The 25,102-nt window shown below is 32.5% G+C and overlaps 1 protein-coding gene and 1 long non-coding RNA gene across 4 annotated transcripts in view; one reads left to right on the forward strand and one right to left on the reverse strand.

The window, feature by feature from the left end:
- Window positions 1–25,102, reverse strand: part of LOC139503498 (probable nuclear hormone receptor HR38) — a 43,631-nt gene that overhangs the window by 13,615 nt on the left and 4,914 nt on the right. Inside the window, exons 2-4 of one of the 3 annotated variants that reach the window (XM_071293287.1) lie at window positions 19,161–19,491; window positions 15,753–15,966; window positions 2,877–3,294 (exon numbers count right to left, since the gene is read on the reverse strand). Coding sequence is in view for 1 of the 3 variants with exons in the window: in XM_071293286.1 (XP_071149387.1) it covers window positions 1,102–1,108 (7 nt within the window). In the remaining 2 variants the exon portion in view is untranslated. Of the gene's footprint in view, window positions 1–1,101; window positions 1,229–2,876; window positions 3,295–15,752; window positions 15,967–19,160; window positions 19,749–25,102 lie in introns of those variants that run through there. The other 2 variants (XM_071293289.1, XM_071293286.1) reach the window with 2 other exon arrangements.
- LOC139503499 (uncharacterized) lies at window positions 15,915–24,454 on the forward strand. Its single transcript, XR_011659115.1, has 3 exons — window positions 15,915–16,101; window positions 20,566–22,707; window positions 23,523–24,454. It is a non-coding gene; the product is annotated as an uncharacterized lncRNA (long non-coding RNA).

Raw genomic sequence — 25,102 nt, forward strand, 5'->3', positions numbered from 1 at the left:
TCACAATTTTTTTGAGTCAACTTCGAAAATAGAAATTGAATTCGAGTTCTTTAATTAAATTTCATAATTGAACAATTCAGATACCCACTAGATTTAAAAAAAAAAAAAAAAAAAAAACGCACAAGAGGACTAGGTCAAGTCAACATGAACATTAGGAATATTTTCAAAATAAAAATTAAGTGCAAGTGCAACTGTTAAAATGTATGATTCAGACACAAAACTGTGCATACATATTTTGTCATATTTAATAAAACATCACAGTGAAACAGCCACTGCTACAGGCATTATAACAATAAAGTAAAAATAATTGTACCAAACATAGAGATAAATGAAGTAGAGATATATTTCATCAAAGAGATTTAAAAGATTATCTAGATGCAGACACTGAATAAAATGCACATCAAATTACAATAAAAGGGAATAGTTTTTAAGAAGGTATTAAGGTCGTTTTAACTAATCCCGATTCATATGTTTTCATCCACATTAAATCATTTAGTAGTCTGGAATAGAAATCTTTTGAGGAAAATCATGTATAACATTTTTTTCAGCGAAATTAAATATTGAATATAATGCTGTAATGAATTTCAGTACTGCTTGATTATAAACTGATTATAGCATATATTTTACACAAGTCACTTCGGTACGTTTTAAGTCTTCACTAAACTTCATAAAAATTTATCAATGTATATACACATTGTATTCAACTTTCCATCGTTTTCCATTTTCTATATTCATAGGCGGAAAAATTTGGTTGATTATATAGGGAATCATTGAAGCATGACTGGAGCGGGACCCCTCTTAGGTCAGTCAGCGGGCCCCACTTAGGAAAAGTTCTAGATCCGCCACTGATATTGCCAATGTGTTAGAAGCATATACAAATATTAACATACCATTTTAAAGAGCATTGCTGTTTCTTTTACTATCCTTTATTTTCAAAAAATCTGTAAGTTTCACTTATCCAATAAAATTAAAAAAAAATGTTTATCATATGTTCTACGAACAGTTCAAAACGACGTATTTAGTGATCACACATAACAGCAATCATTTCTAATAATATTCGAAATGTCCCCCAAAACCTTATTTAAAACTAAATATTCATACCCTGCATGTAGGTTAACCTAATCCATTGTAAATGAAATCATTGTTTATCCTGATGCTTTATATGTCTCATTTTCTTATTAATTATATAAGGTATCGACTCCCCCAACAAATCAATAATGACAGAGTTATCGTTCATGATCAATCTTAAATGTTCTTCGAGTTGATAAATATTCCCAATAATGAACAATAAACAACAAACAATCAAATGTCAAAACGAGCAAAATATCAAATCATTTAACTTATCCTAATATACTTGGATATTTTAGTTTGTTGTACAAAATGTCAGACTTCACATTGTTTGCAATTCTAATAATCTGAGACTGGATGAATAAAAAATTATTCAAACAACTATGTAAACAAGAGAGACTCTTAATTTTGACCTATCGCACATAATTACAAAATAATCATTGTTGTTGCATATATGTATTAATTTTTTGGGGGATCGATGTCGATATTTTCACGTTTCTACTTTGTCATGTATGTTTGGTGCATGTAACATTTGATTTTGTATTGCAAGACTTGAATTTTGATCGTGCCGTAATATACATATCTAATTACTGTAAATTACAAATGGAAAAAAAAAAATACTCGTGTTTTATTCTCAACACACCATCGATCATCAGTATAAATCAATATGATATATTTAATTTTTGCTAAACCGGAAAAACCAAAGTTTTGCTAAAAATGCATGAGTTTTAAAAGATTTTTTAACTAATTTTAATATACATTGTTTGACTCTTTCTTGCTTAATACAACTATAAACTCTCTTCAATAAGTATGGTCTAATAATAACCTATACTTCTTATGAGTATCAAGGAAAAACTGTCAATACAAGTTTTCGTTTATTTCAATACATGAATCCCTATTTAATCACATAGGAGCAAGACGAATTAGTATCTAACGAAAACATTCGGCTGGACCTTGTTCAACAGCCACCTGTTTCTAACTAAACAGGGTGGTATCTTGCACCCTCCCCTTTCGAACCAAGAACACTGTGTTTCAATGTATTTCGAAAAAGAAACACCTACTGTATAAGAAAACCTTTAAATAATAATAATCCTTTTTCTAAAAACCGTACGGTACCCTACTTCATACCAGCAAACAATTTTGATTTGATACCAATTTAATGTACAATAGAATTAGAAGGCACCGACTAAAGGAACAGTTCGAGCGTCATCAATTTGAACAAAAATATTTGAAGCTCTGTATTGACTACGGTGTTATTAATTCTTTTTGTAAAAAGCTTGATCCGTTACCAGAATGTTTTAGGTTTTCTTCTGTTAGATAATGTTTTTTTTAAATTTCAAACAATCACAATGAATACAAATAATTACACATTCAGCAATAAGCATAACCGAGACAAAACAATAAACTATTGAAGAAAGTATAAAGACTATGGTGCACCTTTATCAATACAGTAAGTTTATATAATGCAGTTCCTACAGTTGTGTATTATCAATATTATCACGATATACAACTGTCATATGAATTTCATATTCAGTTAATAAGGAACTGTAGCAATGATTTGTAGAACAGGTGGTTGTTTCCTAATACTGACCATTGGTTACTATAAGTAAAAGGTGCTAACCATTTTTAAAATAAAGTTGTACGTCGCTAAAAATAATTAGCAAATTCCATGATATATATTATAAAAAAAATGTAAGTGTTAATTCTATTTACAATAGTAACTTATCAAGCAAAAATAAAAATAAATCTAGGAAAAATAGCTAATACTTTTGCTGACTTTTAATGCTTTAAAATTGCAAGTTCCTTACCTTGAATATTTTGCTGAGAATTATCCAATGTATAATCAATTTGTGACACTCCACTATATCCTTTGTAATAATCCAGATTGTTTTATAAAGCAATACTAGTCCCTCATATACGAAGTACTCCATGCATCCGAATAGTTCGCAATCTAACTCAAACATCAATGAAAACTGGGCCATCGTGTGTATATATTTCAACATCATCGTAACAAGGTCTTGGGGAACAACCAGTGACGTCACACAGCATCAATTCGTACGTCACCACATTTCAATACACATTCCAGGTAATTGGTATAGATGTAACGGCGTTTCTGATTGGCTGTCTGTTAATATTCTGCATGGTTGGTTAGAGTTACTTGATGTCAATGGCTGCTGTGTGAAGCTCATTAGACGGTCGATACTGCGTCTGACGCAGACGATCTATCTATAGAACAGAAACATACATATTAAACAACAATAAACTACAAAGACTACCAATCAGGCTTACGATAGGGGTATTCTAGAATCATTTAACCATTGTAGCGAACATAGAATGCTTACGTATGCCTTAATCTCTTTTTCGCAAGCAGTAGTGCTAAAAATAGGAACATTGAAGCAATTATAGAATTGGAGATTTCTCAATAATGTGTATAGCGTATTGATGAATTTACCATCGGATCAATACCACGGCTTTGACAAGAATTGTAAAGTCCCTTATTTGGAAGTGTTGAGAATAAAATTGTCAATAATCCGATGTGGTATGTTGTATTTGTTAACGCTTCAACGATTTTGATGTTTAGCTGATTTACGTTGTATCTCTGTAAGGGTAAATTAAGGTCATCTGACATTAAGGTGATAAAATATCCCATTATCTATTTGTAACACATAAATAGAACAAATAAGTGATGAAAAACGAAATGTTAGACTAAATAAATATATAAACGATTAGGTAGGCTCGAATGCACTTAAGAAATACGTCTTGTAGTGCTACAGTATTATAGCAACAAAAGAGCATGTTATCTTAAATAACGTTTTATTGAAATAGTACAGGGTCGCAAAAGAAAGAAAGAGTTGTCGCGAAATATTAATTTTAAATAGTCTCATTTAAGTAGATGTTGATATCGGTTGAAGAATGAAAGAACTATCATATGTACAAGGGTTAAATATGTTTCACCAATGTTTAATAACCAAAATGTATAGCTTATAGGATGAAAATCTTCCATAATGATATTGATCATTGCTGGCAGATGAAACTTTTAGTTCATAAATAGGTTATTGAGATTGACATACATGTACTTCCATACGATACTTATTGAGTATGAAATAGAGGCAGTTTACAATGTATTAGTGGAAAAAAAATACCAACAGAAGTTAAGTTGTACAATATTGTTTTCCCTCCTTTGATTTTGAATAGCATTACTTATTTCAAATCTCCTGAAATAAAACACAAAACCACTGCACTAGTCCAGGGCAGCACTTTATAATTCGTTTGTATGCAACACAAACATCCCGCGAAGTCCGCATAAACATGCTTATTAATTGCGAATCACAAAGAAGGTACAACACGTCTGTCGATCGAGATGGTCATATGTCAAAACAAATTTACGAAAGAAAAGTTCGAAATTTAAAACATTTACTAATAAATGACATATTGCAGTCTTCACGTCTATAAATTTCCAGTTTGCACCGTGAAGTGCAATATTTGACGCGATGAATTTATTTGTGTTAAAATCAAATTGTCGTCAAGTAATACAAAATTTATCTTTTCATTCAGGTAGAATATGTGATATGTCCATGGTTGATGAAACCACGTGATCGTCTGTGTAGAAAGGTGTTGACATACAGCCGGGAGCAAAAAGTACATTGTCACTAAAAATAGCTTTTGTATTAATAATATGTCCCAGGTAAATTAAACGTTACAGAGGGATGTTTGTCAAATACTTTCAAATTGGTTTACAAAACCTTTTGAAATTAATTTTTTACAACACCTTTTTTGAAATTTATTTTTTACAAAACCTTTTTGAAGTTAATTTTTTACAAAACCTTTTTGAAGTTATTTCTTTAAGTTTATAAATTTATTTAGAAGCATTATTAAATTAATAAATATTCAGGTTTCCATACCTGTAAAACATAGAGGAAAAACAAATGTGAATAATAAACATGTTAAAAACATTTAGAATGTAATGGATATCACAAACAAAAACTGATTAGGGTGTTTCCAAATTGGAAGTAATAGTTTAGAAAACCACACACAAAAGAAAAAATATATAAGTACGGGGAAAATTATAAAATATTCCTCCAAAAGGAACATGAATAATATTTCACTGTTTATATAAAAAGTAAAATCACAAAAAAATATTGAACTCTGTCAGACTGAGGAAAATTCAAAACGGAGAGTCCCTAATCAAAAGGCAAAATCGAAAGCTCAAACACATCAAAGGAATGGATAATAAAATCATGTTTCCAAAGAAAATTCTGTTAAAAAGAGCATATAGACTTTGACCTTTTAAAGTTCTTCGTTTGATCTTTTATAATACTCCACAAGTGAACATGAAGTCCGAACATAGAGAATCACGTGTTTGTTTCCGTAGAGGGACGTCGTCGACCATGCTAGGGTTTAACAGCCAGTCAAAGTAGTTGCAAACCACCCAGTCAGTAGAGGGGATTGTTAGAAGGTATCATACCGTAATCGTTTAATAATTTACATGTATTACAAATCGAGTAAAATCGAGAAAAATCCGTAAAAGAAAGGTATCTGAATGGTGATGGTAATCGCATTACTCGTTAACTTCAAGCTAGCAATACGTGTCTTTTTGGTACGTGTTTACAAAAACTTCAAGTCCTCCCAGATACAATAAACAAATTAAGAAGCAGACAACGATAGTACGAAAAAGACAAAATACGCCATACTAGTAACTGAATTACTAACAGAAAGGACAAACATGTTGACGTAAAACGTAAAAGACAGAAAAACAAAACATCATTGCCAAAACATACGAGACGGTTAGCAGAACAAATGTTCACAAAACAGAATACACTGAAGAAACAAAATAGTGAGTATCACGAAACCCACAAATTACCAGGTGAACTCAGGTCCTCAGGTGCTCAAGTAACGTAGTTACTTTATGCCTTAAAAGATCTCTGGTATTCGTCGTGTTGTACAGGAATTTTTTTTATACAAATTTGATTTTAAATCGAGACGATTCCCTGAACAAAAAAAAAACGAGAAGATTGAGGCTACAACCAATTGAAGATATGTATGGTCGTTTTACACAGAAGTAATACAGTCAAGTTTAAAATAAGTACTGTACTACTAAAAAGCAAAACAAATTTATAATGGCAAAGCTGTGACCAATATTATTGTCAATGATCAAGTCAATTTTACATATATTTGTTTTGTAATCTGCCACCTTTATTGCAAAAATGACGCAGATCAAACTGTCTGTAGTTTTGTAGCATTGTGCTTGTTGATATAATAGATAAGGACAACAGTAGTATACCGGTAATAAAAATGATTAAAAAATTTAATCCATGGAGTCTCACTTCTACATGTAAAAGTGCAGTTATAAAGTAAATTTGCTATTATTTATACTTTATTGTTTGTAAAATTCAGGAAGTCTAGACAAAGTCGATGGTGAAGGTTTTTTTTCAGACAATATCATTACAAAATTTCAAAATAAGACTCAAATATAATGCCTACAATATTTATTGTGCATCCGATAGCACTTTCGACTTTTATATTTTGTTTAATAAGCAAAAAACAAGAAAATCAATTGTTTTGGTCTGTTTGTGTAAGTTTACAGTTCTCTTGGATTATTTATTTTCACTACAAAATCATGTGTGGGGTATTTTTTCACTTGTTTAACAAGAAGTTTGCAGCATATGTCTATATAATACAAACAAGTACTTATTTCAACAGGTGTTAACGTTAAGTTGGACATGTGAAATTCATTTAATTACATGGAACTACATTGTCTAGCGTAAATATTATGTTATTTCCATTGAAAGGGAAACCTTTTTATACTTATACAACGTTGATTTCACATCTTTGAAATATAAACGTGGAAACGGCAAGCTGTCCCTCCTTTGCACTTGTTGAGAGTTCCAACATCTAAACACGGTCAATAAAACGGTACAAGGACTTTATAGGTATCGACGTTGTTCGGTGAGAGACACAATGTACATAATACAGGTATTGTGAAAAAATCAACGTAAGCTACTGATTTAGTATAAAATACTGATAAAGTATAAATATGTGTAATGTTATATACTGTCGATTTGATAGCAGAAATACAAATCCCTTCAGTAGCACTCCAATTTACGGCATGACATGCACTACCTACCATGGCTAATATCGAGTAAAGGTATTCAGGTTCGATATGACAAGTGTGACACAATTTCAGCTTATAAGGTTTTTACGCTCTTGAAATGAGTTTTAAAATGCGTGTAAATTGGCATATCAAGTTCTCTTTTGTTATGATTTAAGACGCTTATATTTCCCGACCAAGCCTTAATCAACAGGCATCGTAGGAATGTCATATCCGCCGTTTTGTTTCATGATAACGATGTCATGCATAATCCAGTTCTAAAAAAGAGGGGTGGGTGGAAAGGGGGGGGGGGGTAATACAAAATTAAGGGACAAAAACAAATGATAAGTTATAATTAAGTCGACATACCAATAACAACACAAACAACCGAGATACGACGACGAAAAGACACACATCTGAGAAAGTGATAAAAAATGAAACCAAACCCTCTTATTTATAGTACACGTACCAATTTTCATTTTCTTGAAGTCATGATAGCGACAGTCAACAAATATCAAGAACCAACTGGTTTATTTAATAATTAGTCCTTTTCCTACATATATATGAAATGTGAACCATTAGACACAAAAAAAAATCAATAATTTTGAAAACAGTTTTAAACCTTAAAAACTAAAATTCTTCCATATTCCATAATACATCTTCAATTGATCTCATTAACATCAAATACTTGCAAGCCTGGTTTTGTCAAGTTCGGTGTCTGCTTGGCCGGGTTAAAAGTATAAGTAGGTTTCAATTCAAGTATGTTACTTTATTTCAGAAAAAAATGTCTATAAAAAAAACAAATTTTATGAATTGTACAGAAGGATTCAGTGCAGATAAGGCAACAAGACCTCACTCGGATAAACTGGTAATACATGTATATACTGTTAATATGCTATTTATATCTTTTCTTTCTTTAGTTTTTGCTTTATTCATCTTAAAATAGTCTTTATCTTATATTTTGATCACTTTGTTTACAGATTTTCAAACAAAACAATGCTTTTTTAGGTCTCAAATCTAAATATAAACTAATAAACAACCAAATTGAGGTTTAATAGCTCCCTCGTGATTATTTTTAGGATTAATTTGGTCTGATCCATGACTTGCACGGAAAATACTTCGATATCGATTCTAAGAAAGACAATTATAAAAGCTGAGCATGCGTATATAGAGAACTAGTCCAGGTATCGTACACGAGAGACAGAAATCTGCGTCAGTATTGGTCGCGAAAGGTAAGATCAATACAGTAATGAGGAAATTAAGACGTCATAGATATGCTATATCAGAACAGCTCTGACGTAAAAACAAACTACCATATATGGGAAGGATAAAGATATTTCATCAGAGTATTTCTGATGTCAGAGGCAGTGTGACGTTAAAACAAGATACCATATATGGCAGGGGTTTATTTGCTGAAGTATTGATGTTTAAGTTAAAATTAAATCCGACATTGTGAAGATTAATCGAAAGGTTTTAAGGCCATTTGTCTCGTAAATATGGCAATAATCCAAATACTTCTGTTCTAAGAAAGTAGACATCAAAGATATATTATCGGGTGGGTGGCTTGGTATATATTTTATGTTATCCTGTGGCTATAATTGTTCCACTTTTGTTACATAATGCGATAATCTAAAATGTTAAACGGCAACAGTTTGATTTTCTCCTAAAGGTTCAGGGTTAATGGGGGCGTCTAGAAGATTAGAAAAGGATAATCTAAATAAACGATTTATGCAGGCGAGGGTTTTTGCGGGAAGGCAATGCAAATGATAGTCTCGTGTTCAGATTAAGGTAAATATCATGTTGAGATACATTTTTTTGCGTGGTAATAATTCTTTAAATGTAAAATGACAACTTTATGTAACACGAAACTTGTCTGAGTATGGTTTAGAGAAGGCCACAAAGTACACCACGCTTCTGCACTGGCGTTTGAATAGCAGTGCAACAGCTTGTCTAGTGTTACCATATACAATTTAGAATGGAAATAGGGAATGTGTCAAATAGACAACAAACCGACCAAAGATCAGAAACAGCCGAAAGCTACCTATGGGTCTGAAACACCACAAGACCATCCCGCACCCGGAGGCGTATTTCAGGTGGCCCATAAACACAAATGTGTACTAGTTCAGGTTTACTGGACGTCATACTAAACTCCGAAATATATAAATGAACAAATATATCAAATATATAGTTGATCATTTGTAAAATGTAAGAAAATTTTACATGTTCAATATCCATTTTAGATTACACGAGACTTTATTGTTTTAGTGATGCTGAAATCAACAAAGTACGTACAAAAGACCTAGTGAAAGAAACCAAAAACCGACCTACGGAACAGTCGAAACTTTGAAAACAGTCTACTAGATGCGATGTGAGATATAGCTAAGGAATGTTAGTGCACTTTTGATATGGAATTGTTATGCCATGGATCAGTTGTACAAGTGACCTCTCAAAACATTATTCCCAATTCAATGTTTTTTTTGTTGAACTCATCCGTGATTCTTATGAGTGTAACCTTTGTGAAATTGGTCACTAAAGTCATTTTCATTTTATACCCATTTGAGTTAATTCAATGCATTACAAATTACCGTTGTGTCACTACCAACTTAATAATTAAAGTAAAACAACCTTTTCAGCCAAAACACGTGAGTACTTATTGCATAAGTACCAAGCTATATAGTATACGTATTATGAGTTTTACAATAAACACCTGGTATGGATATTCTTTTATATCACTGAGTAGACATCGCCGATGGTGGACTATTATTGACCAGTGGTATCCTTAGATCAGTAGTCAGTGCATCGATACTGAGATGACTTTAAGCATACCTTTCTTACATTGCTCTTTTATCAATTATTATAAATCTAAGGTTCCACCTCCCTAGACTATGTGGCCCCTTTTGGTCTTATTATGATGTTTACCTATTACGATGATTAAACCTCTTTCTCTTGAGCTATTTTGATGAAGGTAAACCCCGAAGAGGTTTTACTGAAAACTACAAAGTATATATCGTGTCAGTACAGAAGTCACCAGCAATGGCATTGATCCAACGGTTTAAAACACTTATCAAAGATATACTAGACATCTTTTGCACGTTATAAAGCGGTAAAAAGCATTCTATGAACTAAACAATTTCGATAAAATTAAGCATGCGACATTTTGTTTATAAAACAATTAGAATATCCACAGGTAAACAGCAATGTTAAACCAATTCCATGGATATTCACCAAGATATATAATCATAGAAAACAACGAGTAAAGGGTTGGAGCAGTAAATCTAGTGTTTGATTTAGATCCAGTGGTAAAAATTGAATGCAATTTTTTCAGAACAGAAGTCTACACAAAAGAACTGATTTTTTTTAGTTTTGAAGAGTGGATATGGAGGTAAGGCTTGTATATTTGACTGTAATTAGACAATTAACAGGTACAATGAGAGACATGCCTTGTATTTAGTCTTTAACTAATCAAATACTAAGAAACCGTCACTAGGACATTGCATTGAAAATTGATGTTTCTCCCCTTAAAAAGGGACTGTAGAACTTAAGGGCCTAAGGTTTATTGTGCTTGCTCCTATTGAAGATATAGCAACGGTGTTCCCGTAACTTCGTTACCAATAATCCTACAGTGTCCGTTTCTGGTACAAGTAGAAGTGGGACATTAATTCTGTCTAAATTTACAATACCAGTATAACTGATTAATCAAAAGTACTTGAGCAGGTATTATTTTATTCAACATTTTTACGTTGTAAAACAATTGAATAATAGCGTTTTTCTGATCTAATACTTAATTTATCTCCACACTATTTCTTTGTGTGGGAGGTAGTCTTATTATATAAAGGTAATGACATTTTCTCTGGGATGAATGTCATTTTTGTTTGGTATTGTTTCAGTTATTTGTAGCAGGGTTTTGGACATAATTATATGCTAGTTATCAATAAAGACTTTTAAAACAAACACAACACCTTATAAATTTGGCGCGTTCGAACTGCTTTCCTGTAATACACCTTATAAATTTGGCGCGTTCGAACTGCTTTCCTGTAATACACCTTATAAATTTGGCGCGTTCGAATGGCTTTCCTGTAATAAAGGATAGGCTTATTCGATGAATTGAGGACACTGATTTGAACATTTATTGAAACATATCTGACTATAACGGTGTCTATTGAATTACTTCGATTTTTATTTTAGCCTCGAAAGAAGTCATGAAAAGCAGACTATTTCTTTTACAGGCTAAAATATTGTTCTAGTTAACAACAAAATTCACCGTTCCTAATTGATAGTTGAATTGTCAAGAAAGACATAATTGTTTTACTTCCTGACACTGTGTGCACGTTATGTGACAACCGAGTGGCAGTTATGGGAGGTCGATTGAAATATGTTCTCTTCCTTAACAGTTTGACTTTGAACTGTTTATGTTGTTTTCATTTAACTTACCTGTAGGTAATAAACAACCAAAATGATATCAAGATTTTATGAAAACAAGGGATCGGTCTTAACAGAAGGAAATTCGTCTGTATGAAATGATGATATGTAGTATGATTTCAATGAGACAAATTTTCATCAGAATCTAAATGACGCGGAAGTAAGCAACTATAGGTCGTCATACGGTTTTCAAGCAAGATCTACACCCATACCATATTTCAGTGGTGAAAGGCACTGACATGCGAAATGTGAAACAATACGAACTAAACAAACTAACGGATTGACGTATTGCAAATCAATCGAAAGCAATTGTTACAGAAAGCATCCGATGACAACCACTAAATTACAAATTCATTAGTTAGGACAGCTGCAAACAAAGACCGTGGCAGAGAAAACATGTTGTGAGCGCTCAACCCCATTTGAAAATCCAGGACAGTAGTGGGACCGAACAACTGAATAAAATATAAACAGTGTATAACAGCTTAAAATAAAAACAAACTGTACAATCAGTGGTGAAACAGCACAACTATAGAACAAAAACACTGTTAATCAATTGACATGCTGTTGGTAATTTTTGGAGGGTCATAAAATGTAATGAAAAAGGCAAGACTCATTTGTCCATTTAAAATTGTTCAACGTCTACGTATATCTGATTTTTCTCATTTGATGAATTTCAATGTGAAACAATTCAATTTGAAAACCAAATATCCAATCGTTTCGTGCGTAGATTTTTGGACTTGTCTTTTAGTTGTGTTTCGTTGGACAATTGCCTTGTCTGTTTTTTTAACTTGCAGTAGTCCCGGTAGGTTCTTCTAAATTGTTTTTTTTTTTATCTTAAAACTACTAAAAACTTGAAGTGTCAAATGCTCTAATGGTATATATGCCAGGTATAAATGAACCTAAACGCACAAAGCAAATAAAGATGTAGTATTTTTTTCTAAATTGAGGCCAGTAGTATGACCTGCCTCTGGTGACCCTATTTTTTCTCTGGTAAATTTTGTTTTCAAATATTGTCATTATTTATATATGAAAATCCATAAAGGATTCCATTAAAATTAGGTTCGAAATTACCAAGTGTTTTTAGTAGAGCAGTGCTTAGTCGAATGATTTTCCAAGGGGTTCAATGGTAACCTTCTAAGCTACTACTAGCATAGTTATAAGGAGGAAGACTTGAAACGACCTTTAACATACGTTTTATCGTATTCACAAATAATCGATTGGTTTAAACCCAATCGGCAATCCTCGGTAGAATCCGCTACTCTCCTTCTATCCGTTAGATGAGACTACGGAATCGACCGAGTTGAGACGAATGGTTTAAACCCTGTGTCTCAACTCACTATCGATCTGTTTTTGTGGTCTTAGTTATTTCAAGTTGGTTAACAATTGAGTCACTTAAATTTTGAATTTATTGGTGGTGTCATAATCCCAAGTTTAACATTTGACCCAGTTCGGATTTGCATAATGGGTAATATATGCGTTGAAAGAGACGCTTACCCAGTCTCCCTCCTTTTGAAATTGATGCGATTTCCTCCAATCTTCAAGTTTCATCTGTATCATTTTGATGAATCTATAAAATTTAATCACCGGTAACCTGCTGGTGGTTCAAATTTCAATTATTGTCACAATAAACAACCCGACCGTCCACGATGGATTAGGTGGGGTGGGGATTACAGATGTAGACAAAGTGAGCCGTTTCTAAAGACAAATATGACAAAAACTACACTACCTAAGTGCATTCAGGTTAGACCAGTAATGAAAGAAACGATGATGAATTATGTTATGTCTTTTTATGTTATTTAAAGTTCACTTAGTCGCACACTTTTTTTTGTGAATAAGGATTTTACAGGTTATTGACACATTTACTGCGTCAGGACTTTTTTTGTTTCGATCCAGCTATAATTGAACAATTTATCTGCTAGCTATTTCAAATAAATTCAACTTTCGAATTTAGAAAAAGACCATCATCGCACAGCCCAATATTTTGCCATTTCCTGCTAAATGAACCCGTATAAACGGTTCCTTGTGATTGAGAGACATAATAATTACGTAAAGTCATATATTTTGTATTTTTAAAACATTATTCTTGGTTATTTATAACCCTAAAACGCTTTATGTATAGTAATTTACACAAATACTGTATCCTCTGAGGGTTATTTCAAAAACATACACGATATAAATTATAAAATATTTGAAAAAGTGGCACCATCGTATCTTCCTATCTTTGGCAATTTCCTGCCTAATGAAATCCCGTTTAAACAATTTCCCGTGAATGAAAGACAAACAATAAAGTAAAGTCATATGTTTTGTATTTTTTTTTTAAATCTCTGGGTTATTAATAACCCTTAAACGCTCCATGTATAGTAATTTACACAAAAAGTTCATCGTACTTAATGTATGCAACGTCTTCTACTGGTTTAATGAATAGCCTATGTTTCCGCATGTCAGTCAAAGAAGTGTGTAGTTGTGTAAATAATTACATATATCAAAAACAAGAAATACATAATTAATGTAGAAATCTGTTCGACAAAAGTAAAGAAACTTCCGTTCTCGCATGGTTGAATGGTCTGCAGGGCGTTCTCCTTGTATTTATTTCCGTTAATTTTGTAACGCTAATTCTGATTCGCTGACGTGATTTTTGTCAATGTAAGTGTGGCATTGAAAACAAAACGATTGGTGGTTTTATTTAGAAATACTTTTAATTGGTTAATTGACGAAACGTACTTTTAAACTTAATTTGCATAAAATAAACAAGTCAGAGTGACATCTTATGACATATGTGTCCATCAATTGCACTTTTTTGCATAATATTATTGTGTAATTACACAGCACATATAACCACATTTTATAAGGCACAACCAATCAGATAGTCGAGATGCGAAGAAGAGGAAATTCTACCAACAGTCTGAAATTATGATAGAGCTTACGCTTTGGAAAAACCAAGCAAAATATTATAAATCTTCATGAAAATAGGCGTTGGCATTGCAATTGTAAGACATATTTGATGACATAGCGATAACCAATTATGCAAGTTCTTCCTCATCACAATTTAAGGGGAAGTTGTAATTCAATAGAAAGATATTGACGGTTGAATTATGATGACCAAATCACGAAAGCTTCACTGGTAATATTATGCATTTGATTTATTTCATTAATGAAATCCCCATGAAGTTTGTCTTAGGATTGAAATCCCCCATTTTGATAAATGTCATTATTGAACAGTTGTGATTATCAATATTTTTAAATGAAAAGATCAGTCATAATTAAATAAACAATTAGATTTCCTTGTTAAAAAAAATATGTGTACTTATGGAATACATAAACAGGGTACCAGGAAATACAGTGTATCTATCCTATCCGACACACTGGGTTTGGGGGGCGGGGGCACCAATGTCGGATTAAGCATTGTGTCGGAATACCCAGGTTTTATCTGCAATGATAGGCATATTTTGGGACTATGAAAATGTGTCGGTTAAGGCAGGATAATGGAATACTCAGGTATCTGCGGATTGCGCAGGTTACACTGTACTAACATTATTGGACAGATAAAATCAATCCACAACACTAAACGACTTCGAAAACAGCAACCAACAATGCATGTTCAGATAGTCTGCCTCGGTATATTGACACAGTGTTATTGGAGTGAAACTAATTTACTTACAATACATAATATATGATCTATTACAGTACAGATATTTTGTATTTTTCAAGATTTAATTGGAACTGCATGTTGTTTACGTATTGATTGTAAATAAATATCTTGAAGTGTTAGACTTTTTGCATTTTATTGGTCAAATATTTTACAAATTTGATTTTTCTTGAAATGCAATCGCTTGGTCACGTGATTGTCATCGTTGTTACGTAAACGTTTATCGTCATGCTTGACGATCCTTTTATTTATCAAACATGGTGACATGTGCGTTCCAGAAGTACATTCTAGTTTTACGTAAACAGGTATTAAAGTTAACAAGTAACATGCGCACATCCGGTCTTTTTTCACAAAATATAATCCTGAAAGAAAACATTTGCTGGGCTTCTTTTTCGGTGTAGCTAAGAGCAGCTGTTAGGAAAATAAGGGACACACTCAAAACATAAAACTTTCATTCTGGCATATGTTTACCCTTCAACCTGCTGTTGGTAGGATATAAGATTAAAACAATTACAATACGAAAACAATTACCTGATATTGGAAGATTATTTTCAAATATGTGCTGCGTTTTTTCCTCATACTCCGGTTCTAGTTGTAGCAGAGTACATTGAATCGTATGCCATTTTGAGATGTCCCCTCGATACGACTCTCCCTCAATATCGAATTTACGGTAGAAAAACGTCATCCTCTTTCATTCAAAAACATATTATGATATTGAGTTGTTGTCAGTAAGACTTCTAGAAACCTGTAAAGATATAGAAACTACGCACTGTTGATATTCATTGACGACAGAATACAATTATTAAATTATACTTTTCCTTTTAAATATCGCTGTCAAGCTAATAACATTTGTACTTTGTCAGGAAGACACCAAGAAACGGTAAGTTTTTTTTTATCTTATATTATACCATTCGTGTCATCTACTTTTACACTTCAAGTGGTGATCAGTGGTGGTTAAAGCAAAAGAGAGACGGAAAATACTAAGGCCGTGACTACACAAGACACTTTCGTGACGCTTTTAAATTCAAACAGTTCAAATGTCAATTCAAATACGAAATTGAACAGTATTGAAACCAAAATTTTACCAAAGTTGTACAAATGTAGTTTTTGCTCCACTAGTAGCAGTCTTCGTGTTGATTGTTCACTATGTCCGTGTGCCATTCGCTTGTACTATATGTAAGAGGAAAAGAGGATGGGCTTGTGACTACATACATGTTGCAATTTTTATCAGAAATATAGTTTAAAATTTCAAAACAGACAATTTAATCCTGGTTGTGTTCGTAAAAATTAAGAAACTATTATTTGAAACTTGCTATCTAAAACTAATGACCAAACTGAGCTTGTGAGTTTAAGTCCTGCACTCGAATCTAATCTTAATTGACTAAGATTGTTAGTTTTCCTACCGAAGGTCTACGATTCTTTCCGGGCACTCTGTCTTCCTGTAACAATAAAAACGGGCCCTAACGAAATAGAATAATAGTGTCGAAAGTAGCGTTAAACTCTAATGAATCAATTAATCTTTGTCAACCGTTATTTTTTTTTATGAAAGAAATCTGAATAGAAATAACAAGCCAAGGAGGGATATCAGTGGCAGATCCAGGGGGGGGGGGGGTCTGGGGGTTGGAACCCCCATTTTTTTGTGACGATCAATGCATTTGAATAGGGACATGTGGTTGGACCCCCCCTTTTCCCCCTTTGTCCTGGGTTGGGAACCCCCCTTTTTAAAATGGCTGAATCCGCCCCTTGATATATCCACAGTGTATCTTACTTTTAATCATGAGAATTCATGCCTTCGCTCATTGGGAAAAAAACCAAAGTACAGAAATGTTCACCGATTTATTATAGTTTTGTGGTTTGAGTCATTCATAAATAAAGCCTAAGTGCATATTATTTATTTCAGTTTAACATACAACTTGACATTAAAAATCTTAAACTTCATCAATGACATTAAGTTACAAACATGTTAGTAGTATGAAACACATTTTATATGTTCATCAATGGTTTTCAAACTATATCTATGGACCGAGTTTTCTGAATAAAAATATTATACAACACTTAAAGTAATTTTAACGTGAAAATGCAATATTAGTTTTTTTTTTGGTAATATTAGAGTTTGACAAAAATTAACAGATGAGTATTTACTAGTATATACAAATAAAACTACTTTTTGATAAGATTTGATATGTCGGTCTAGTACAAATCAGGAGGCTCAAGTAGGCTACCCCTTTACTTTTAGATCACATGGTCGCCCACCAGGTCCCTTTTAAGTAAATTTTACAGTTCTTAACTGATCTTATTCTCGGTTAAAAATGTCATAGGTAAGGCTGAAAGGTCGGCCAAACCGCCTCAAGGTAATAAGTAAGATTTCACAATGTTGTAACCACAAACGTGTTCCGATTTCCAAGATATACATGTGCATCCTCCTCGGTAAGCTCGGGTTGCGTTAAGAAACAATCAGTCATCAGTCAATCATAAAGCAGTCACTTTATTCCAAGATATGGTTGGTGGACTTTAAGCAGGAGGTTAATTATCCCGCCACCTATATTATATAAGTAATTTAAAAGAGTATATATCCATTGTCACAACGCATTTAATTGGCGTATAGTAGTATTACGTTAAACCGTCCGTCAACATTTAATCCGAAAACGCCTACAAGGTTTTATACAATTCTAGTTCACAAGCTGATATAAAAGTGCAACATAACTGCCGGTGCAATATTTCTAGGCGGAGAGACGCTCTTAAAAATAATACGTTAGTCCTAAGGTTGATATTACCTCCGTAGAAAATAGTTAAGTCACCTTTCGTCATTTAAATTTCATGTTTCATGTATATAATATTGTATGTGGTATTACAAAAAAGATTAGTGAACTTTCAGAGGGGCAAACTAACTGAATGCATAGAAAAGTCTTACTATAGCTAACAACGAGAACCTATGTATGTGTTTATTTACAGTTTCTAAAGACGAACTATCAAATCATATACATGTAAAAAGACCAAAAGATGGCCTATTTTGTATGCCCCACCTTCGAAAGGGTGAGTAAAAAAGGGAAAAATTTTTACTGGGAATTGTTTTTTACCTTTTTTTTTCGTCGGCAGAGAGTAAGTAAGAAAGGAAGGGGAAATTGGGGAGGGAAGAAGAAGTAGGGAAGAGGGAGTTAGTGGTAGGGACTCAGGGATTCCCCTGATCCCCCCTTCATATATACTGCGTGAGAAAAAAAGCTTCTATACTGATCGCCAATCAGAACTGAACATCAAGGAACGACAATCCATGACGTTTTCCAGATGCGATAACAAAGGAACATTATTCCTACATTTGTAAAGGTATATATATATATAACATCATGCATCAACAAACTTTATTCGTATATACAGTCAGTGGCAGATCTAAAGGGAGTGGGTGTCGGGGGGTTGCAACCAATCTTTTTTTTTTACGATAAATGCTTTTAAATGGGGACATTTAGTTGATACCGCTTTAAAATAGGGACATATGGTCGGAACCATCCCCCTTTTCTAATCCTGGATTGGAACTTCTACCCCTTTTTTTAAATCCTGGATTAAACCACCGTTTTTAATGATTCTGGATCCATCCTTGTTCACTCACATTAGTTGCCCATTGTAGGTTTTCTTTCAGGAAAATCTTTTCAAAATTACTAGCACTGTCGATTATGTGAAAAGAGGTTAGAAATAGATAACACACCTAAGCGTGTTTTTCATAGAAAAGTACATTTTCTGTGCATGCTTATAAAATATTAAGCGGCATGTTTATGTCAAAACAAAACATGACTCTTCAATGTGAAGACGTTTTTCGGGTGATGCTAAGTTGACAGCAAATATGTTTCAAACTATGTACACAAAACACTACTCCCCCCACAAAAAACATAAATACCCAACAGTCCAAAAAAGGGTATTTATATGTCTTCAGACGCTTTTAATACTTACCATACACGTAACATCACAAAAGTCAGCTGAATACCAAAGAGTAAAATATTTCTTAATTGGTAGCAAGGCGGCAGTAAAACTTTGATATTATCACGTAAATCCGTTTCAATATAATATTTAATATGACTAAATGTCATTTCAACGTATCCATTCTGTGACGTAATCCAGGCGATGATTCGCACATTGTTGACGAATTAGCACATATTTTCTTTAACTTCCATGTTGTCAAGAAATTTCACTGGTCAAGAATATATCCATTTGTTAAACCCAATGTCAAATGCAAGCCTCAAAAATTTCATCTCCATGGACTCTTTCTGTTTGGCCTTTGGACCTTTTGTTAATAAAATAAATTATTCTTAAAATTCTACAAAACTACTACATGTTCTAGAAGAGTTTATTTTGGAAAACCTTCATTGATATAAAATAAATCTATATATACCATAGGATAAGGTAAATACGTAAAGGATAACAATTATGTACGTTATGAATACAAAATTTTCATTATGACGCAAGCAATGACAGTCTCGTAGCGTAGCAACGATTCGAATTGAACACTGATTGCGTTTTTCTATCGATTTAGCGGAAGCTATTGGAAGTGCTCTACCAAATGCTCTCGTTTGTTGTTATAAATTTAGCATTGATCGTCTGCTAAAATTAGATCGACTTCGTCAGCAGACGATCTATTCACCATCACTATGACGTAGAAATGTTTCTAAATTTAGACAGATGACGACCTTACAATACTCGAGGTATTGTGCGTTATTAAGTCGAGTTAACATACCATGTCGGTAACTGACTCAATTATAGTGCATGTTTGCGCTTCGATTACTTTGAAACTGTAGGACGTATGTTTATTTTAACAATAAAGTACTTTTATATTCTATTTTCATAGTGAATCCATACTACTGAATCAACTGTGTAAATATGAATGGCTTATAGTGTGTTACGATCTTATGATGTTGGGTATAGGTTACAACGGTAGTATTTATTCTTCCATGACTTGACGTCCATAGGCGATCGAAAATACTATCATAATTTTACTTCTCATTAAAATAAAAACCTGGAAAAAAACAATTATGTGTCACAGTGGTAGTAAAGCTTCATTGTACCATTCGGTTTGTTTGTAGTGCATGGCCCTATGGGTGTAATTTTGCAAGAAAGATTCATTTATTAGAAATTGAAGTCAAACAGTATCGTGACTATCATCCAACGTAGCTTGTTAATGTATCCATACCCACCGTAATTTTGCATCAAATTTGTGAAAAATTGGAAGTCTTTTCGAATAATTCATAAGAAATTATTTAATGGGTTTTAAAACGTATATTGATAACTATTCATTTCATAAATGAGTTCAAATACCTATATATATAATATAATATTATTATACCCTTACATCTAATTACAGCGTTTGAAACTTGACTTTCTTCACCTGCCTTGGGTATACAAAAAGCCTACCAAAAGCAGGGAAACATGTACGTAATACCACTATTTTCCCTATATGCCAAGGAGACAACACCCCGACGACATAAACGACCATCAAGACTTATAGAGTGAGAGGTGTATAAATAGCCGGCCAAGCTCTTCATCGTTGCTAGTCTGCCAATTCCGTAACATCAAAATTAAAATGTACAGCATTAATCAATGTTCACTCATATTTTCACACCAGGACCATTGTGTTGTCAATATTATGGAATTTGATGCGACTCATACAAGTGAGCGGTTAAGCTAGCTATAAATCCAGCTTCAATCCACCATTTCCTACTATATTCAGAAATATGCCAGTTGTTATTCATTCATTTGATGTGTTTGAGCTTTTGATTTTGACATTTTATTAGGGACTTTCTATTTTGAATTTTCCTCGGAGTTAAGTATTTTTGTGATTTTACTTGTGTTCCAATCATTGCTAAAATTCTCAGTATTTAAATTTTACTCTCAGTAAAGGGTTAAAACAACCTTTAATGACTTAAGCTGGCTCCAGTGGCTGATTCAGAGGCTGAAAAAAAGGGGGGGGACGAGAGTGTGAAAAAAAGAAATTTATTACAATGTTTTTCATGATTCAGAGGACTTTTAGCATTAAATTGTCAACAAATGTATCGTTTCAGCATAACTTTTGTATGTCTATTCATATATAGTATGTAATATTTATTGTGTGTTTATCTCTATACAAGTGTAATTTGGTTTGTTGAAAAATAAAAAATATAGTGGAATAACCCCCCCCCCCCCCCTTTTTTTCCCCACAAAAACCTAGTTCCGAGTTCAAATCTACAATGGTGATTACAGACTTTGGGAATTTGGAATATTTATCTAAAACAAAAGGAGACACCTGAAATCATGAACAAATTCTAAAAGTCTAAGGTATGAAAACTATCAATTGTCCTTCGAATGGGTCATTATCAAAAAAACATGCAAAACTATGTTATTGGGTCTTTTTAAGTCACAGACATGAAAATATATCAAAATAACACTTGCATATGTTAAATATGAATGTTTTGTGATACACAATATACAGTGTACAGTATGAAATGTTATAAAAACATCCTTAATGTTTTCTTAAAACCTTGAAGATAGCCAGAATTATAATTGTTATTTTTTACAATAAATCCTTTCAGACTTGAAATAGGAATATTATTCATATCATTTGTTATTATGATTTATCAATTTTTATTGCATTTTGATACATACAAACGTTTTTTTTTAATGATTTAGGAGGTGTATGTTGGTTAAATAATAACAAATTTCACCAAAAGGAAATGTAACATTTTGTAAGTAAATGGTGTTACCAAAAGACAAATTAGTAGGATAAGAGTTATCTTTCGCAAAATTTGTGCATTTGCAACAGTTTCTCCCTTAGCAATGTTACCTGTAAGCATGGTATGCAAAAGAAAACAAACAATTATGTTGAAGATTTAGTGAAAAAATCGTAAAAGTAAGTAAAGCTTATATCGTAATTGGAAATAGTGTCCATGGTGTACCCTTTATATAAATCATTTTTTTATAAACATATCCTTATCTTTGAAATATATTAATTATAGAAACATGCACCAGTAACAACATATAGAATAGGGGAATGGAGCACTTATTTCGTAACTGAATCTTAAAATACATCTTAAATCATTGGTGTTACTGTCAATGGTGAGACCATTTTGATAAAAATAACACCAGTGACCAGTTTAGTAACACCACTGAATATATCATGACAATCAGCATTGTTTTGTGTTTTTTTTTTCATGTTTAACAAGCGAAACATCATATTATTTATGAAAAACAATACTTATTTAACAAAGTTTTAACAATATGATGTATTACATATACACAGTTTTCACAAACTGATGTATGCTGGTAACACCAATGACACTATTTAGTAACACTATTGACATTTTTAGTAATAGATGTTATATATGTTGTTTAATTTGAGATTTTTTAGCCTAAGAATTATTTTTTCATCTTTTTCATTTGCCTGGTAATCTTGGCTTTGTGTTCAGTAAAATTTGAAATGTGATGTCAATGGTGATACTTTTGTGTCATTGGAGTTACTGAAGGGTCAGTGGTGTTACTATATAAAAATAAACCCAGAAAATTACTCTAATAATAATGTACCTTTTAAACAATCAAAAAATATGTTAAAATGTAATATAAAAAAGTGTGTTTCAGAGGAATATGAAAAAAATACTTTAATTAAACTTTCAAAAATGGATTCCTCATCCAAACTTTGTCTTTATGGGAAATTAAAAAATAATTGTCAGTCTGAGGAATATTTAAATTGCAATAATTTTATACATAGGCAGTTACTCTCAAAATTTAGACTAAGTGATCATTCCCTAGGCATTGAATTAGGAAGGTACAGAAACATTCCAAGAGCACAAAGATTATGTAAAAAATGTGAAGTCCTAGATGATGAATATCATTTCTTTTTGTATTGTGACATTAACATATCTTTGCGTTCTAATCTTTTTGCTTATCTAAAAGACTATGTACCATTATTTCAGCATCTTGATGCATTCAATAAACTTAAACACATTCTAAACCCCATCCCTGAACTTGTTTGTCATATTGGAGTCTTCATTAAACAGTCTTTAGAACTGAGGGAGTCAGACCCGTGTCAGGCAAGGTTATGATGGTGTTTTTTACATACATTTATAATTGAACTATTATTCCATATATTGTATTGTATTATTTTGTATTTCATTGTATTACATTGTATTTCATTGTATTACATTGTATTTCATTGTATTACATTGTATTTCATTGTATTACATTGTATTTCATTGTATTACATTGTATTTCATTGTATTGCATTGTATAGTATAAAATTATTGTTTCATTGTATTGCTTGACCCTCATGGGTGTAATTTTGCAATAAAGATTTATATATAAAAATGCGAGATTTTTCTTTATCTTTATTCATAAATGAAAGTGTTTTTAGGTCGTGTATTAGGTATATTATTATCATTTAATCTTATACAATTCACTTATATTCAGTTTTAGTGTATTTTTTAGTATTTACAACGACCATAATTAGGACAGCCAACTTTTTTACGACAATGTATTCTGCTGAAATTTATGTTTAAATAGAATGCACAGCTATATGAATAATAAAATTGAGAATGGAAATGGGGAATGTGTCAAAGAGACAACAACCCGACCAAATAAAAAACAACAGCAGAGGGTCACCAACAGGTCTTCAATGTAGCGAGAAATTCCCGCACCCGGAGGCGTCTCTCAGCTGGCCCCTAAACAAATATATACTACTCCAGTGATAATGAACGCCATACTAATTTCCAAATTGTACACAAGAAACTAAAATTAAAATAATAATGTCAATAAGTCGTAATTTAAACCTGAACCTAAACGACAAATTGGAACAGTTGTTCGATGTTAAACAATAATATTTAGTACCTAAATGTATGCTTTAAATTGGTAACACCATTGACACGATTCTATCAAAGGATGACCTAAAATTGTTAAAATTGAAGAAACTCTTCATTTTCCCCATTGCATATTTCTGAATATCGTTGCTACCATACTATAGAATAGCGGGACACATTTAAATGTTTTAAACAATGACATCATTTTTCAAAATATTACTTCGTCGAAATTTGCACTTTTTTTTTATAATGACCCGAATACGAATTCACTTATTTAAAGAGGCATCCTATAGAATATTTGATTTTACAAATAGCAATGTATAGATACAATGTGTCATCAATATAGCGAGATTTAGCGGTGATAAAACCTATCCATTTATTAGAAATATATGTAATAATATACAATTGATAATAAAATATATTAGAATATAACATAGACTCTTTTTATATTCGAATAATAGTAGGTTTTCACAAGTCAACCACGTGCTTGAAAAAAATATAGGTAAAATCGGCACTGACTCTTTCCATTCTTATCTCGTTCTTTTGTTTATTAAGATCATATTTGAAGAATTTTATGGAAGAGGTCAGTGGCGGATCCAGAAATTTTCATAAGTGCGGGCCCACTGGCTGCCTAAGAAGGGGGCCCGAACGCTTCACGCTTCAGTGAATCCCTATATAAGCAACCAAAATTTGTTCTCAAAAGGGGGGCCCGGGCCCCCTGTCCCCCCCCCCCCCCTAAATCCGCATCTGGAGGTATCCGGAAAACCGATATATCTCCTTTTAAAAAATTACAATTTGATCCTGCTGTAAAAGTATCTAATTTTTCAGACATTCCAATTTCATCTATAAGATTATATTTTTATTTGAGGTCTTTCTGGCAAATGGGACATAATTCAAATATGAAAAAAATTCTATCTGTGTGCCAAATGCTTTATAAATATGGTAATAACTTTTTTGTTGTTGAAACAGATGACTAAATTACAGATTTCACGGATTCTCATGAAATTTTGCATGCATCTTGAGAAAATGGAACTGGATATGAATATCAATAGAATGATTCTTTTAACTTAATGCGAT

Source organism: Mytilus edulis, chromosome 14, assembly GCF_963676685.1.
Source record: "Mytilus edulis chromosome 14, xbMytEdul2.2, whole genome shotgun sequence".
In the NCBI taxonomy this organism is placed as follows: domain Eukaryota; kingdom Metazoa; phylum Mollusca; class Bivalvia; order Mytilida; family Mytilidae; genus Mytilus; species Mytilus edulis.